At 35.7% G+C, this 18,986-nt stretch overlaps 1 protein-coding gene across 1 annotated transcript in view; it reads right to left on the bottom strand.

The window, feature by feature from the left end:
- CDH9 (cadherin 9, type 2 (T1-cadherin)) overlaps positions 1 to 18,986 on the bottom strand; it is a 65,944-nt gene that overhangs the window by 17,095 nt on the left and 29,863 nt on the right. Inside the window, exons 3-4 of the mRNA XM_009998079.1 lie at positions 3,475 to 3,594; positions 3,108 to 3,275 (exon numbers count right to left, since the gene is read on the bottom strand). Coding sequence (XP_009996381.1) covers positions 3,108 to 3,275; positions 3,475 to 3,594 — 288 coding nt within the window. The remainder of the gene's footprint in view (positions 1 to 3,107; positions 3,276 to 3,474; positions 3,595 to 18,986) is intronic.

Here is an 18,986-nt window from a genome sequence, read left to right as displayed (position 1 = left end):
CCTGCTGAATAATAAGCATCTTCAATTTTCTCTGTTTGTTTTTTTTTTTTAAGTAACTTGAAGTTTTAAATACTTTAAGAAAAATTCTGCTAATCTTCATACTAAAGCTTAAAACAGAGCTCATTGACAACTTGTCACAAAAATTTCAAGTGATACTTCAAATCCATTTAATACTGTGCTTTTAATAGTTGGTTTTTGGTTGTTGTTGGTTTGGGTTTTTTTTCGGGGGGGTGTTTTTTTCTTTCTTTTGTTGTTGTTGATTTTTTGTTTGTTTCTTCAACTACAAGAAACAGAGAATCTCAAGCATATGGCACTGTTTGTAACCTTGGTTATTCAACATATATATATATGAAATTTTTATTTTTTTTTTCTCTCAGCTTTCAAGAAATGTTCCCAGATACATTTATAAGTAGTAAAGAAGTTTATTTTGGTTTTGCAAGTCACAAGAGTCATAGAAACCTGGGCAGATTTTGGAAAGAGGCTAAAATAGAAGAGATTTATGTTTTATTATTTTGAATATTGTATTCAATATTTATAGATATTCTGTGTGAAAGGAGTTAATTCATTCATTATTGGTAATGCATACTAGAAAGTCATGGTAAAGAGCACTTGGATGCATGCTCATGTTAATTGCTATAGTTAATTGAAATGCAGATACATACAGATTCTCTTTAATTTACTCTGCACATAGTTCTTGTGCTTGTTCAATAGGTAGTTTCATTTAATGTTTTTATAATCAGTGTTTGCTACAAAGAATTCTCGTTACCTAGACCTTTTAATCTTGCCTATGTATATGACAAGTGAACTTATATATATTTTTCTGACATTTGCAATAAAAATCTGATTATAAAGACATGCTGTTGCAGAAAAAAAAAATTAATTAGATGGTTTTCTTTATCAGTCATAACTAGACAATGAAGACCTTTCATCATTAGCAAGCCAAAAATATTTCTAGATCAGTATTTTCACTTACCAAGAAAATCTAAAAAAAATAATTCCGATACATTCAACATTTTACATTTCACATTCCAGAATCTGATGCAGTTTTTAAATCTGTTTTCTCATGTAAATTAATATTAATTTACTGCTTGAAGTAGCAGTATTGGAAAAATACCGTAAGAGCCTGGATCTGACAAAATCTGCACCCAAGAAAATGCATAATCCTTATTTCAAGGGTTCTGTATTGACTTGTTGACTTTTAGTGAAGCGCGGTGAAGTCTCTTTCTTGTGGCTAGCCTGTTTCCTGTATTTACATGTCCTTTACTTCACTTTAATACACTTAAAAGGTCCTGAAGGTTCTTTTTAAGTGCAGGGACTATATCAAATACCTGAGTGCTTGAAGGAGTTTCTATCCCCAGTTGAACAGACTAAGTACAACAGAGTGTCACTACAAATACCTTACATTAATTTATATAGAAGTGTAGTGAAATGGTAGTGCTTGTTGCTAAATTGTATTTGCTATTGCAAATTGAAGGTTGTAAGTGAAAATTCAGCAGTAGACTGCTTGGCTGCAATCCACACAAACTTCCATTGCTTCCATTTGCAATTTACCCTCTGCTTCGGATCACATTTTCACCTACTTTTGCCTCACATGAGAAAAAATGGAAGATAATTGGTTTGGGAAGCAACAAACTTCCATAACTAGACAGTTTTTTTGTAGGTATGCACCTCTTCATAACTAGCTAAGCAGAAATCAAAACCTCTAGATGTTTTTCTATGTTTGATTTCCTACGAAGGGTTGAAAGCCACCCTGCTGAGGAAAAAGAAATGAGTAAGTAACAAACCCAAAGCTTATTGAAATAATCAGAATTTTCATAGACTTCAGGATTCAGCTAATTTTGAAAGAACGTCATAAGGAACAAAGTCTAAGGAGATAAAAAAGCCTAAATTATTTTGCACTTCTATGCATTCCTGATTTAAAAAAAATAATGTAATATAATTTAGCAACAAATCTTACTATGCAGTGTGCTACAGTGGCTTCTAATTTAGGTTCAAGAGTGCCTATGTGCTAAAATATTATGGTTGTATCATGCTATATGTGTTCAAGCAGTATCCCCTTCTGAATTCGAACCGGAAGGTGGTTAAAAATTAGCGTCTCAGTTTGCTATAGGAAGGTGATTCTCAGCAAGTACAATATGAATGTGAATTAAAATTCTATTTTCTTCTCTGTACTGTCAGAGTTTTCTAACATTTCTAAAAATCTTCTCTATGTTGACCTGTCTGTATGCTGAGTGTACCTATTGCTGTGGTATTGAAGTACTTTTCAAGTTTCTTCAGTAAAGAGTTTGTTCAGTCCTTGGTGAATCTGTAAAGAGAACCAGTTAAGTCCCTAATCAGTGCCAACAAGCAATTTAAATGTTATAATGTGGACATTTTTCCAGCAGGCACTGAATGGAGGCAGTAATTTATTTATTTTTTGCAGCCTATCAAACAGTTATCAGACACTGGTTATAACAACTTGGGATTGGATTTAAAGCAGTGGCCTAAGATGAAAACATCTGTAACATGCTGTGAAGCTCTCTGCATAGTGCAGCTTTCTCTTGATTGTCATTTTCTTTACCCTATAGATATATATATATATATTTTTAAAATGAATTGTGTCAAGCTTCCTTAGGTTATAAAAATCATTCAACGTCAAGAGCTGAACACAGATTACAAGTACCTAAACCAAATGCTTAGACTTCCAGCAGAGCATACCACTTGACCAGTTATGCTTCTGCAAGGTGATACATTAGAAAATTTCCTGACATATTTGCTTGCTTAAACATGTGGCACTACAATCAAACCCTAGATTTTGTAATTAAATTCCTCAAAGACTTTCAAGTCCCTGCAATTAGCCTAGGATATTGTTACAGTTCACATTCCCATGGGCACAGTAAGAATGAGAAGTAAGTTTACTCTTCCAAGAAACACTTTGCTATTAAAAAAAATAGAGACAGATATTCTCATTTGGCTTAATAATTCTGCAGCATTAGCAGACACAGCAGTGGGTCAGTATTTATACTAAAAAAAAGGAAGAAAAAAAGAAGGTCCTAGGTGGTAACAGTGATACAAATGATTTTAGAGAGGTTCTTTGGAAAACAATGGAACTCTTAGATGCTCCATACTCTGGGGAAAGCGAGGTGGATTGTCATTGACATCAGTCAGTGTGATGTTCACAATGGTGGTCCCGGATAGTCCTCCCATCTGGCCTCCCATGTCTTTAGCCTGGATGACCACTTGATATTCTTCCCTGTTTTCTCTGCTCATGTCTGGTAAAGCAGTCTTGATTATGCCTTGGAGAAGAGAGAAAAAGGAGAGACAAATGTGAATGAGCAGAACCACCACCCACTTGAATCTCAGAGATTTAAGATGGATTAATGTAAGATATACTTTGCAGATGGTAATCCACAGCAATCAAAACAAGGTATACTGCAATAACTCTTTTGTACTGTCTCTGTCATTGCAAAAAGTAAGACTACATGAGTTGCTAACCTGTTTCTGGATCCACTGAGAAATAGGGCTGTCCCTGGAGGATGCTGTACACCACTTTGGCACTGTTTCCATAGTTAGCGTCATCAGCATCTGTGGCTGTCACTTGAATAACAGATGTACCTAAATAAGAACCAAACAAAGAATCAGCAGATTTTAAGGAAGTGTCTACTTGTAAACCACAAACATTGGTTTTAGTATTGAATTCAGTGAAAAAAATAAAATAAAATAACAGCATTCAGTGGATAAATCTAATGTTATCCCATCCAAGCAAACAGTAAGCCAAAGTTTCATCTTCCTCATAACTAAAACTAAAATAATTATCACTTAGGTTTCATGCTCTAGTTAAACATGAGTAAACACATAGGGCCTGATGCATGTCTTTGAAAACCAACAAAGTATTAACTTTCTCGTGATCAAATAGGTTTGAAGATATTTCTCTGGCAATAGCATGACCTTAGTTGAAACTGTTTGCCTAAAAGATAGGTAGCTGCTGTGTGAAAAGTAACATTAGGATTCTGAACTTTGGCTTAATCAGTAAATTAACCTTAAGCAAATTTCTTCATGTTCATTTTCTGCTTAGATGACAATCTCTGAAGTGAAACTGAATAAATAATTTATATTGGTTTTCCGGAAGGATATTCCAGAGTTTTTTCTTACTTGATCAAAATTACTCAGCTTTTGGTAAATACTTTCCATGAAATTATTAATATTTTTTCTCAGCAGTCACTTATTTTGCATGAAAATAGCTTACCCATGTCCTGTGATCACAATGGGGAGAATATAGGCTATACAGGAGTAAGAGTGCTGTGAGGCAATACATTTGTTGTAGTTATTGATTAGAAACAAATGAAAGTTTCTGTAAAGCCTTTTTTAATAAGATGCATAAATGGACAAAATTGTTCCTCACAAGCTTTTATTTCTAAGCCATTTTCAAGATGTCAGGATGTATTTTGTTAACACAATTTAGAGCTGACAAATGTCTGGATAAATGCAAGCAGTTCAGTAGCTAGAAATGTAGAGTCCTTAACTCCTTGCCAAGGGCAGAAGGCTGAGAAACAGTTCTTTTTCCTATTTTTGGCTGTCTAAATATTATGTATCTCACTTTTCTTATAAGAAAAATGTTTGGTGAGCACTGTCCACTTAAGTGTTATCATTTCCTATTACTTTTTTTCTTCTCTGTTTCTCTAGATTGCAGTTTAGCCAGGTAACTTGAAGTCAAGTAATCTGTCTTTACTAGAAAACTAGAAGATGGTCATTTACCTGTGACTAATGGAACTGAAATTAATAATCTCTGCTGTCACTCTTCAGTGTACACAATGGATTGAGGAAAGTAGAAATTTGCAACGAAACTAGATTTCTGAGAGCACGTTATTATTAAGTCCTGTTAGACACATCTGTTTTCTCATAATACATAGTACTGTTTTACATGTAATAGCTTTATCTACAAAATAGCAACTATTCCCAGTATTTCAGGTTATCTGAACACCATGGAAGAGGGGAAGAATACTTCTTCCTCTGCAACAAACCAGGAAACAAAGTTGTAAAAATGTTTTGTCACAATTAATCAAACTCTGAAGAGCATTTTTGCCATCAGCCATCTAGACTACTTTTTGCCTGGTTCAGTGGAGGTCATCTGTGTGCCCAGCTGAACTATAAAGATAATCCTGAATAAGTCAATATTAAAAGGCAATTTTATCACTAACAGTGTCCAACAGAATTCCTCATCTGGACAAAAAATGAAGACAGGTTTCTGAGAAATGTAAAGTTCAGTAAGTCCTATCTGATTTTAAAAAAACCCACAACAAACAACAAACAAACCAGCCAATAAGTAAAATCCTATGCCTCCTCAAAACTAAGAGGGAAATGAAAGTCAGTGTATCATTTGCTAGCCTATTAAATTCTCAAAATCATCAGTAGACTCATATGCTTATACTGTGAGCCACTGTAAAATCCTGAAGTTAAGAATCAGAGCAAATGAGGGTTCATTCCACCCTCCTCCCCCCAAAAAATACCCCAGATGTCTTTATTAGGAAAACTCTTGCTATGATCTAGGCACTGTCTTGGGGCTGACACAGAAGTTTGAATGTGGTCATAACAACTGAATGGATATTAAATTTCTTTTCCTAGCATACTCTTATGAAGAAAAAAAAATGCATCCAAACCTGTTTTGAAAAATATTTTATAGATATAGATTAGATATAGAAAAGACATTTCAGACCTCAAAGCAGTCTTTCAGAAATATCTCTCTTTGTCTCACTGGAATGAAAATCTTTGTTTCCTGAGGCTGAAATGCCATATAATTATGGCTACTGAGGACAGTACAGAAGTTGTAACCCTACAGAAACTCTGGAGGTCACTACAAGGTAATTAAACTGAATCTGATGCAGAATGAGTTTGTGTTATCATTTGCACAATATCAACATGTTATTTTACTTGTAAGAGTATGTAGAGTGGTGAAAAAAAGTGTTATAACAGCTGCTGCTTCCTAGTAAACTAATAGTACAAATGTAAAAATTATTAACAAATACATATTCTTAGAAAAATTGTTTTCAGCATTCACTTCACTCTCTTTGCAAAAAATCTGCTGTGTCATAAAGGAAGATCCTCAAAGGTGATAGGCAATGTTTGTGCAGCCTTTTTTCAATTTTTTTTTCTTTTATGAGGAAATAAACTTCTCTTAGCTTTTGTGGTCCAAAACTTAACCAGCATAGACGGTGAAATAAAGAAACAGCATTAATTACAAAGTAATTGGTAACGAGGAAAAAACAGTTTGCATCTTTTTAATTAAATACAACTGTGCCTTATCCTTACCCCCACCAGAATGATACCCACATAATACGTATGTGTTTATTCATTTGTTTGTTTATAGTCTAAATTACCTCACAAGCAGACTTCTGCCCACATTTGTCAGCAGAAGTCAGGATGACTTCAAATACTCATCATGTTGCTAGGTTAGAATTTAAAATCTTTCAGAGATGCTTACACAGCTGACAAGATGAGCAGAAATAAAGGAGAGAAGTAGAGGCTGGGCAAAAACTGGGTAGGAGGGGAGGTGGCTTAGTTTTTGTCCTTTTTTCTCACTTTCTAACTTTATTTGTAATTGGCAATAAATTGAATTAATTTTGCCCAGTTGTTTTGCCCCTGGAGTTAACTGATAAATGATTTCCCCATCTATATTTCAACCCATGAGATTTTTCATCTTATATTCTCCCTTTGTCTAGTACAGGAGCTAATCAAGATCAAACACACCACACAAGCAAATTGGTGTGAAAGCCAAAAGAAAAAATGTGAGAATGACTACCAGACTAAGGAGTAATAACATCACTTTTCTGTAAAATAGATTGAACTTCAACACAGTCCTACCCTGCAAGCCTATCCCATCTTAGGACAGAAACTAAATCTCAGAGTTCTCAAGGGAAAACTTTGTTTTATTTTAATGAATTCTCAGTACTTCTTCCACACAATTTGCAGTTTGCTTTGTTGACTTTGTATCTCAAAGATTCTGTCCGCAATAATGAGCAAGGGATAGCAGTTCGTTGAATTTGTTAAATTTGTCAAACTTTATGAGTGCCACAGCATCAGCATTCTGTGTTTGTTTTTTTCCCCTCTTCTTTGTTTAGACATTTAGTCTGGAAACTTAAACACTTAAACAGCACATCTGTGATGGATGAGTTCCTAACGAAAGGGTGGAAAAATGCAGAAAATTAATTGTGAAGATGACCTGACAGAAGAGAGATCTAGACTAAATGTATGTAATTAACATCTTTGTGTGTCTTTGTGTGTACATTTGTACACATGTACGTTATGTAGTAACGTAGAGTTCCAAAGGAAATTTGAATAAGGAAGAGCAATACTCCATACCTGGGGCAGTATAACTCTATGTGAGAACCAAGTCCCACTAACACAATTCCAGAACTATGAGGAGTAAGACATAAATTTGAAAAAGCATTTGAAATGAGAATGTTTTTCTGAATTATGCTTAGAATGCTTCCTACTTCTTTGTTGCTATTCAATCTTTGAAAGAGTCCCTCTGGTATAATTAGCTGTCCTAGCATGATACTAGATGCATTGTAAAACTGAAGTAAATACACTGCAGAGGATTGCTGTAGTGCAAAAGAGGTCTTCCACTAGATGAGATAGGCACACATTTTGCTGCTTTATCATGTAAAGTCATAATCTTCAGCATGCAGCTTCTGCTCCTACTTGGCTCCTTAGCTTAACGTAAATTAAAACAGCTTCTGCCAGTCAGAAGAACATACCTGCATCTACTTGAAAATGCTATTTTACTGAGAATTTTTTATTATTTTTTTTTTTTTGTAATCTTCATTTTGAACAGTAATCACAAGTTTGGGTGAAGAAAATGAGTAGATTATGCTGATAGCATAATATGCTTCCATATTCCAACATAAACACTGTGGAGAACAGCCCTCCACAAAAGATATGTGTCTCATTCAAATTGACTGCAACAGAGGGATGTAAACAGAGAAAAGAAAAAAAGGAAAAGGAAAAAAAGGAAAAAGAAAAAAGAAGCTGCGAGAACCCTGCGGGGGGGGAGGGTGCTGCCAGCCCCACCTTTGCAGTCAGGACCCAGCTTTTGTTGCAATTTTTCTGCACGTAGGGGCTGAGAGCTGAGCGGACTGAAAGACCTACTGAACACCCTACAAAGACAGTTGTTGTGGGTCGTTATCGGTCGTTATTGCTCATGGTTCGCTGCTACTGAAGGAAAGGAGAAAGAAGAACGGAAGATAGAAGAAAACGGGATAGGAGACCAGATAAAAGGGAGCTTCTGTGGCTGGGGTGTGCAGCTTGTTCGTGGAGCCTCTTAGCCGAGGAGCTGCGGGAGAGGACGCGAAGAAACGGAGAAGAGGGCTAGAGCACACTAAAGAGCTCATCAAACTAAGAAAGCTGGACTCACTGCTCGCTCCCCAAACCCCTCGGCATCAAGAGCTCCCACGGCAGCGTTGCTGGAGCAGCAGCCGCCGCTGCTGCTTCAGTTCCAGGTTAAAGCCGCAGGAGCCACCAAACCTGCCAGGGCTTCTGAGCCAGAGGCTGAGAGACTCACTGACAGAGAAATCTTTCTGTGTCTTTCCCTGCCTTCTTTTCCCCTGGCAAAAAAAAAATCGGCCACATTGACGCACTCACCTCGTCTGCCCTATACGCGAAATGCTTCGGGCTCTCTACCCCCAACCATAACAGTGTTTCTTTCTTTCTCTTTACCAATCGCGAATCCCGCTCAGATACCCCAGTTCACACGTGCAAACATTACGCACCCCAAGTTTTATCTCGGGCAACCACATTCCCACAACACAACCCCTTTGTGCAACCAGTGTTCCCTGTTTCTCACTGTTTCATCCAGTTGCTCCAGTAAAGCTTTAGTGTTTCATTAACCAAGAGGGTCTCTGTGTACATGTGCCCTCGCACGCGTATCCATGAGGGGCTTTTGGTCTGGAGCCCCCGATGGAAGCTGGTCCCAATCCAGGGACCAACCCATATAAAAATAGCAAAGCCATCCTGACCGGCTGTCCTCTGACCCCAGTTTCGGCTTGGACCAGACCGAACCGTGACAAACACTGGATCAAGAAATGACAGATAGTGAGTTAAATATCATTCAGAACCATTAAATTTCGTTTCTAAGGGGAGTTTTGTAACTTTCAAGTGCGTTTTGAGTTTTAATATATATTTTTTGTTGTTTTTTTGTTTTTACAAAGTTATGATTTCACATCAATTCAAACTTCTGATTTTAAGAAGAAATAAGATGCTTCATTTAGGCTTTGGCCATCTAATATTAAGTTTTCAAAAATAATTTGGAAATAAAAACATCTGAAAATTCGGAAACAGGATGTTTTTACATTATCAGACAGTTTATTTTCTATTTTTTCTCAACTTCTGTCAAAATTGAAAATTATTGAAAATTTCTGATTTGTACAGAGAAGTTCTCTTTGTGTGTATTTGTGTCTGTATCTATGTTTAAGAGAGCTCCACTCAAAGCAGAAAGGCTGTTTCATTTTCAGAAATAGAAGACCAGCTGGGGCAAGTAGAGAGGCAGGAAGGACTTTGTCTAACTAAAAGATTTAGTGCTTGCTTCCTGTTTTCAGGCATAATGACAGTCTGGTGTTCAGCAAGTTTTATTCATGGAGGGAAGATTTTAGAAGTAGATTGCTTTTACAAACTGAAAAGATTTGAGAGAACTCTGGAAAATATCTGGAGGCAAAGTTAGGAATTCTAGGTCGCTAAAAGCCTAAAGAAGATAACTGGACAGATAGTTTGCTTGGACAGCATGACTCCGAGGATTATATATTTTCATGTGGATGTACTGTGGAGATGTCCTTGAGTGAAATTTTAAGTGAGGTACAGAAATATTGACAGGAATTAAACCACTTCTGGTTTTGAGACCAGGTTGTTCTCTCAGGATAGGAATCCATGCTTAGGCAATGAAATGGACAGATTTTGAACTAAGAGCAGTCATATGGAAATACCCAAACCTAAAAGTTTAGGAACACTTAGAATTCACCACCAGAAATCTCATTACCACATCAGTTGAACTACATCACTTCAGAATGCTTTCTATACAAAGGACAGGGCTAAATGAGGTTGAGATATAAATCTTATATTTGCACTGAAAACTCTACCAAGAAAGCTGACAGGATAGGGAGCAGCAAAATGAACTTTACTCTTTTGCACAATTTAGTAGAGATTTAACCAGACTGCTTTTTCTTTGATGCAGAAGAGGCTAGAAGGTTGATAGCACAGAAAAATTCCTCAGAGCAAAGACAGAATAAAAGCAGAAAAGGAGAAAGTATCAACAGGTAAATATATCCATGACACAAGCTAGAAGAGGAATAAATAGTCATGACAGTGAAAAACAAATAAAGCCAGCTTAGAACATAAAGGGAACCTGAGGAACCAGACTCAAAAGAGCAGTACCATGACACTGGAAAATTAAGAAGGAACTTAAAATATAGTCCAGCCATATATACTGAAAAAGTAAAAAGGTGACATAAAATGGGAGATGCAATATTTAATAAATTACATTTTGCTCACTTGATTATTTTTAATAGTTCACCATATAAGTAGGAGGTGAAACTTAATTTCACTTGAAAACATATCTCTTATTTGTGTGTATTTTTGTGAGTTACATAATGGCTGATTGAGAAGTCAGGTGACGTGCTAGCTCCTGTAGATAGGTACTGTACTTTTGTTTCGGCTGATCTCCACTCCAGGAATCAAAAATTTTGCACCACGTGTGTGTATGTATACATATAGTCACTGTAAATCCTGCTAATGTGACTCAAAAGTAATTTGTGGGAGGTGCAAGAAAACCAAGCTACACTGTTTGGTATAACCCTGTTTCTTCCATCAGAACTACCTTTAACTCTTATTTCATGCCAGACTGCTCAGAAAAAAAACACCAAACATCTTATCACCCACTGTGGAAGTATGAGGTCCTATTTTTATGCAGCTTTACTGTGGAAAACATTCCCTGTATTTTCCTAGAATCATAAAATTGTTTTAATTGGAAAAGACCTTTAAGATCAAGTCCAACCATTAACCTAGCATACTGCCAAGTCCACCACTAAACCACATCCCTAAACACCACCTCTTCATGTCTTTTAAACAACTCCAAGCATGGTAATTCAACCACTTCCCTGGGTAGCCTGTTTGAATGCCTGACAACCCATTCAGTTAAGAAATTTTTCCTCATATCCAATCTAAACTTTCCCTGGCACAACTTGAGGCCATTTCCTCTTGTTCTATTGCTTGTAACTTGAGACAAGAGACCAAGACCTATCTCACTACAACCTCCTTTGAGTTAGTTGTAGAGAGTGATAAGGTTTCCCCTGAGCCTTCTTTTCTTCAGAACACACAGCCTCAATTCCTTCATCTGCTCCTTGTAAAACTTCCTCTCCTGACCCTTCACCAGCATTGTTGCCCTTCTTTGGACATACTCCAGCACCTCAGTGTCCTCCTTGTAGAACTCAGTATTCGAGATGCGGCCTCACCAGTGCATGTACAGGGGGACAATCACTTCTCTACTCCTGCTGGTCACACTATTTCCTATACAAGCCAGGATGCTTTTGGCCTTCTTAGCCACCTGGTCACACTGCTGGTTCATATTCAGCTGGCTGTTGGCCAGCACCCTCAGGTCCCTTTATTTGAGGCACGTTTCCAGTCACTTTTCTTCATGTCTGTAGTTGCATGTAGTTGTTCTGACTCAAGTGCAGGACCTGGCACATGTGTAAAACACACATCTTATAAATATAATAGTAAAATAATTATCATAATTTCTTTTATGTGATGTTTCAAGGTTTTGTTCAATGTTTTTTTTCCATGACAAATTGACATCATATTTTAGATTGTGTTATCAGAACTTACATTAAAGAAGTAAGTACATACTAATGGTTGTCACACAACATAGATGCAATGTGACTGCGCTGGTCTGTCTTTAATCTGACTGAAATGCTGTGTGGAGTAGAAGATTTTGCCAGTGAATATAATACATACACCATTGTAAAATTATGTCTGAAATGGAACTGCAAAAGAATGGCTAAAGCTGAACAAAACCTCTAGCCCTTGGCTTCCCGCTGTTCAGTACCTTGATACAGTAACTAGTTTTCCTTTGGCAGTAACTGTAACTATGAAGTGCATCACATGCCCTGCATGAGAATTTGAAAAGATTTATGGATGCAATAACAGGTGGGAAAAAGTAAAAAGGCTGAGAAGTAGTGGGTGAACAGCTCTGTGTATGTTTACCCGTTTGGAAAGCTTCTTTTTCTTCTTCTCACCATAAGGAAAGTCACTTCTGAAAGAGCAACACTGGTGCAATCACTTGGCAGTTATAAGGTAAAGAAAAGAGTAGGCAGATTCCTTCAAGTGCTAATGTTAACTAGCTTTTAAGTTGCACTTCCTGGTGACTAAAGAGGTACAGTATAAAGTGATCTGCCACCCATAATAAATGAACTGCTGCTTAGAAGTCTTTGATTTTGTTCAACATGCTGTACAAGCTTACAATTAGGAAACATTTCTAGGCAGAGCTATTATCAAAAAGAACCTGAAAATTAAAAGAAAAAAAAAAAATCAAGAATTTTTCTTCAAAATTTTTATTCAATATACTGATGAATCTCAATAGTACCATGTTTCTGGGCCAGGGACTGCTATGCATATGATAAGGCTGTTTACAACTAGAATTATTCACTAATGAAATCAATATGTTGAGGGAACAAGTAATGCTGTAATAAAACAGTTAATTACATTGGTTACTCTTTTTCTGACCACAATGCTTTTCCAGAGTATATGGATATAGGCCAGCTTTATGGAATGACACCTGCCATCCATGGCAGGTCAGTCAGAGAAAATCAACCACCTAAGAATCCTGGAAAGTCTGTTTCCTTTTTAGAGGAGAGCTGGTGATCTTGTCCCTTTCCCTCACCTAAATTTCTGGAATACTCTAAAAGAGAGGAATAGCTTTCAGTTGTTTTTCTAATAAATTTAGGAAGAGCCGGTCCCAGTTAATCCTACTAGGAGAAGTAGTTGTTTGTAAAGGCTGCAGAGCCTTGATTAAAAATCCCAATTTCTAGTCAACAGTTACTACTAAGTTTTTAGATCTGTTTGTGATTTTTAATTTTAAAAACATGAAGTCATCCAAGGGATGTTATTTCTTCACTGCTTTCAGGACCCTGAAGGGAGCTTACAGGAATGGTGGGGAGGGACTTTTTACCAGGGTATGTAGTGATAGGATGAGCAGCAGTGGTTTTAGTCTGGAAGAGCATAGATTTAGATTAGACATGAGGAAGAAATTCTTTAGTGTGAGGGTGGTGAGACACTGCAACAGGTTGCCGAAGAAGGTTGTAGAAGCCCTGTCCCTGGAAGTGTTCCAAGGCCAGGATGGATGGGGCTTTGAGAAACCTGGTCTAGTGGGAGGTGTCCCTGTTTATGTAGGGGGGTTGTAACTAGGTGGTCTCAAGGTGCCTTCCAACCCAAACCGTTCTATGATTCTGTGATTCTATGGATGTCTGTTGCAATGAAAGTAAAGACCTGTAATTTGGAAGAGAAATGGAGTCTGAAGCAGAGAAAAATGAAACAAATTCCAGGTTTTTCTTAGTTACTGTTTTGGTTTTTTTTTTTTTGTTTTGTTTTTTGTTTGTTTGTTTTTTTGTGTAATTACATTATTTAAAGTACTGTTTTCAGAAAAAAAGCAAAACAATTCCAGAGCTTTCATGGCTATATATAAGTAAATACAGGTGTAAGTGAATAGGTGTATGTGTGCATGTACATATAGACAAAAGCCATAGAATATTACGTAGGATTGCTCCAGGGACTTTTCTGTCCTAAAGACTGTTAAGTTTTCATCATGTTTGCAGATTGATCACAAATGATTGCAAGATTTCTGTGATAGTAAATTACTCACATCATGATGTCTCATTTGGACAAATGTCAAGTTCTTAAAACTTCTGGTTGAAAAGCATTAAAGGTATTGATTTCAAGTTGTTTGTTTGGGAAGTACTGTTAGAAATACCTGAGCTCATGGCCAAAGATTTAGATATTGGGGTATCTAGGTCTTAGTAAAAATCATTTGAAGAAATGCTCTTAAATAGTTTGTCTATCTGCCTCAGGTAGACACAGGTTCCTGATAGCCAAGGTATCTTTTAAAATCTTACTTATTAAGTTAGTAAGTATTAATCTTCTAGACCAGGAAATGCAAGACTTTTTCCCTGTCCTTTCTCTTAACCCCTTCAGTGTGCTGAAGAAGTGGTTATTTAAAACTGTGGTGTTTGGTTTTTTTTGTTGTTTATATCTCCAATATACCGTGTACACATCTTTATTTATCACAAGCTATTTACAATTTTCCTGAGAGAAGAGTGAAGTTACTGTTAGTGAGCTGGCTTTCTGACAGGAAGCTTTGGTGAGACTGTGGTTCATTGGCAGCAGCTCAGCCAATGCAGGGTATTTACACATGTATACACACTTAGTGAACAGAAAGTTAGGTTGTTTTTTGTTGTTGTTTTTTTTTAATTACCAATTAGATGTGTGCAATACATGTTTTAACATGAAGATATGAACGATTTTCAGAGGAGTAAAACTGATATTTGCACAGATCTTAATAATGCTTAATTGCAGTTTCACATTGTCATACATCTATGAGGTTGTAGAAAAAACTATTCTGGAAAGTTTTTTGAGTCATTTGTTTTGATAGCAGATAATAAAGTAAATGTGAGCATTAGGATTGCTATTATTGTGAAAACATGCAGATGTGCATTTTGCTAGATACTAAGGAAAATGCAGAGATTGCCATGTGAAATGCGGTAAGCTGTCTTGTTCCATGTACAGAATAGTAGATGAGTACCAGTGGGAATAATACAAAGTAGTTTTCTCATAAGGAGGATATAGAAAAGATAGTACTGGATAAGCCTTTTCTTACCTTCATTTTCTTGCTTCTGTGAATGCTGTGTATGACACAAAACTTCCAAAATTACTATATGATTGACAAAAAGGAAAAATGGTAACATAATGTAGAATTCAAATTGACTTGTTAATTTAACAAAGAAAAACACATATGTAGTAACTGCCTTTTCTGTAATTAATCTGCTGTATTGCTAGAAATGTATAACCACTTCTCATACCTATTTTTATTATTTAATTGAAAGAAATATAATTTTATTTATCAAATATATATAAGATACATAACTATTATGTATACATATACATGTGGATGGGCACATTTTAAGTGAGAAGTCTTTTTATTTGAAAATACTGTATCTATTATATACCTTCCCTCTCAGTAGAGATGCATTTGATGGTCTCTCAGGAAGAATCATAGATTTCTTTGGGGGGAGTAATTTTCCTTTCCTGAGCCTACTACTCTTAAGGTGATGGCATGTGGCATCTAAATTATATGTAATAGAAGCAGTGATAATCATTGAGCTTCACATGAGATAAAGCTCTACTAAAACTGAGGGTTAGGGATGGAGAGGGATGGCTGATGGAATGAGGTACATTGGATAAATATAGTTGTAGGAGTCTGGACCTTTGTTTTGTAACAGATTGATTTGCCTGATGAAACTTACCACTTTGGGAGATTGAAAACTGATGTCAAAGCATTTTAATGTGCATTCTAATGTGTGTGACAGTTAACTTTAATTTACATTAATATGAACCATTGTATCTTAAACATTTTGGAAGTTCTAGACAAATTTCGTGGAAAACCCCCACACAAACTGAACCACTCTGCCTATATATTTTACTTTCAAAATAGATGCATGCATGTGTTAGCATGATTTTAAAAAACAAACCTGACATTTTACACTCAGCTGCATAATGTTAACAACTAAAATGTATATTCAGGCATTCAGAAAAGTGCCTTTGCTTTTAGAAACTACTGGAAAGCTTCTGTGTTCATAGAATTAGAATAAGGAAGCATCCTTGATGTGCTTTAACAGCAAAAAAATGAAAAAATACCTCTCAATATAATTTGTAGATTTATTTTATTGCTATGGACGACCAATTATCAAACAGATTTAACTTGTATCTAGTTAATTACAACTGCTGACTTAGAACTGTGCGTTCAGTCTTCCCAAACTATTAATATGTACGATTTGAGAAATCCTTTTCTCAAAAATAATTTAAATGAAGATTTTTTTATTTTTTTTTCAGACACCTAAAACTACACAAGTAAATTAACTATATGGTGTCATGGAAGAATAGTATGCATTTGCATGATATAAATAGAGAGATTAATGTTAACACCTTAAGAGCAAGACCTACCCTTAGACAATAGATTGCCACCTCTCCACTATTACCTTGCTCATTTTAACGTCTACCATGTTTTAAGTTTTAAGAAATCATATAATATATACTCTATTTGACATGTTCTTTCTGTTAAAGATCCTGTTGTTCCTGGTATTAATAATTCTAATTAGTCCCAACTATTGTAGTCCTTAGTACCAGCAGTTCAATTGCCACAGGCTGCAATATTGTCACATAAATCTGAGAAGGGGCTCGTGCTGCCTGTTCTACTGTAGCCTGTGTTAAAAGAAGCAAAACTATTTGGTGGCTGGTAGATGCAAGAGCTCACAAGGGAATAAATTAGGTGCCTACACATTGGCATCATACATAGGAACTCAGTATTTACTGTGACTCTGAAAACAAGTTGTATGAGACTATGAGTTCTAACACATTTATATCAAAGAATGTAAAAAGGGTGTATGTTCATATCAAGAGGTAAATATGCTGGCTGAAGCAATGTGGCTGTTTCTTATTATTTTGAGAATATCAGTGAATTTTTTACTTTTTAAATGTGAAGCCATGAAAGATGAAAAAGCCTTTAACATCCTATCTGAAGAACAGTAACTCTAACAGTGCAGAATCTATCCCATTATACTGCAGTGTGAGCAAAAGTGCTGATGTGAAGAATTCAGGTCCATTATGCTTTTGTTCAGAGATTACAGTGTTATAGCTGAAAATCTATCGAAATGAATGGAAGGAAAATTGATATGTTGAAGAGTTTTTATTATAAGCATGATACAGGCCACTTTAATGCTAATTTCAAGCTCTAATATAGAGACGTCCAAACCTCTGGGGTTTTTGTTTCCAATGTACTAATATAATGGGAAATAATAAATTTATTGTAATAAAGGAAGCACACAAGCAGTATTACACTGAATTATTTCAGAGAGATGTAGAAGGGAGCCACATTTCACATAGTCAAAGACTGAAAATTCCACTTGGCAAGAATGCTTTCAGTTGAAGGGCACCATGATTTCCAATTTGCAAAGCCAAAAGCCCCATATACTGCGTTAAAAGTCACCTATCCTGCTTGCTAATTGCTGTATTTGAGCTTCTGTCATCTTATTCCTTCCTATGAGAAATAGTGAGGATCACCATGTGATGAAGAGTCAGCAGATGGAGGTTTATGGGAGCTCAGAAGAGGTCCTAAACTTCTAAAAATTAGTTAACAATGGCTCAGTTCCCAGAGGACAAAAATATGAAAAGTATTTATACTGTCCTGTGCTTACAGCAAACACTATCTACACTATCTATCTTTACTTCCTTACAGCAACTCTACAAAACACCTATTTCTTTTACCACCAAGACTGATGGGTTAATTACAGGGGGTGAATAGATGGTTTCATTTTTCCCATTGTGCTGTCTCAGAACTGTGATGTCTTAATAAGAAACCAAAATTCTACCAAAAAAACCCCAACAAAACCAAACCAAAAAGCTATGAGAAATGAAGTGAGCAGTCCTGTTAAGAAGACCTGAGGAAGCTGAAGATATAAGGTAGCTGAAGAAAAACAAGGTTGTCAAGTGATTTTTTAGCTGACGTTAGCTACTACTGCATGAAACAGTTCCACTTTGTATGCTCTAGTCACTTCCCTAACAGCAGCTCTGACATCTAACCTCATCTGATCTGACCCAGGGAACATAAGCAGCAGAAAAAGAAAATTCATATTGAACAACCCATTTTCCTGATTATTTAGCTCCTCAAACTTTAGTCTTTGGGGTTTAGTGGAATAGTGGGTGAGGCATAAGAGAACACAGTAACAGAGTGATCAAAAGAAGAAAAAGATTCTTTTTTGCTCTACCCTGAGATGTTTATCTGTAATGTAAAACTGATTTATAAATCTTAAATTTGTGAATAACAAGAATTGTTTAGAAACGGTGGTTTGAATTTTGACTTTTGCCCCCCACTTTTCTGAAGGTGCACTATCTTTTATCTCTTTCAAGCGTGATATTAAAACATAGTGTATAAAGTTTAAAGGAACTGTGGCATTTTTTATGACTTATGAGGAATTTCACAAATTTTATAAAAACAACTTATTAATTTTTTCCTCATCACTTTCATATATAAACATAATATATACATATTAGTTTTTATATTATTGTTTATAGTAGTTTTCTCAGTGTTTATCTCATCTTCAGACAGTAACAAAAATAGTTCAGTATTACTAATGGATAAAAATATTTCTTATTTATTTAATTTCCCTTCTTTCCCCCATATTGTTTATTTTAAGAAAACATTATGAGTCACTGAGCTCTTATTTTCTACTCTCATCTTCATTTGGTTGAAATTTATTTTTTTTTCATTGTAAGGACGTAATTGTTAAAAAAGATAAAGTTTAAAAGGATAACAGTACCGCATTTTAAAAGGAGAACCTTATGTGGATGATGGCAGTTACAGAGGTTTTGGAATTCTTTCATTATAGTGGCAATGCAAACAGAATTATGAGAAGTATTCTAGCTGCAGGATTTCTGCTATCATGCTTAGTTTGACTAAGAGGAAATCTAATACTACCTTTAGCTGCAGAATGTAAACATAAACTTGTAAAATATGAACTCATGGATAAAATATTTATTTTAATTATATCTTCCTCTTAAAGCTGACTCAATAATTAATTTTAAAATAGAGTATATGTTAACAATATTCTGAAATTTTGTAAGTTAGCAGAGTAGTTTTCATAAGGTTGTGGGAAAGTCAAGACAGTCATTCAGAGCTTTTTTTTTTTTTTTTTTTTTTT

The sequence above is a fragment of the Chaetura pelagica genome, unplaced genomic scaffold (genome assembly GCF_000747805.2).
Source record: "Chaetura pelagica isolate M959 unplaced genomic scaffold, ChaPel_1.0 scaffold435, whole genome shotgun sequence".
NCBI lineage: Eukaryota > Metazoa > Chordata > Aves > Apodiformes > Apodidae > Chaetura > Chaetura pelagica.
The sequence above is the reverse complement of the archived record's forward strand: the minus strand, read 5'-3'. Positions and strand labels throughout refer to the sequence as shown.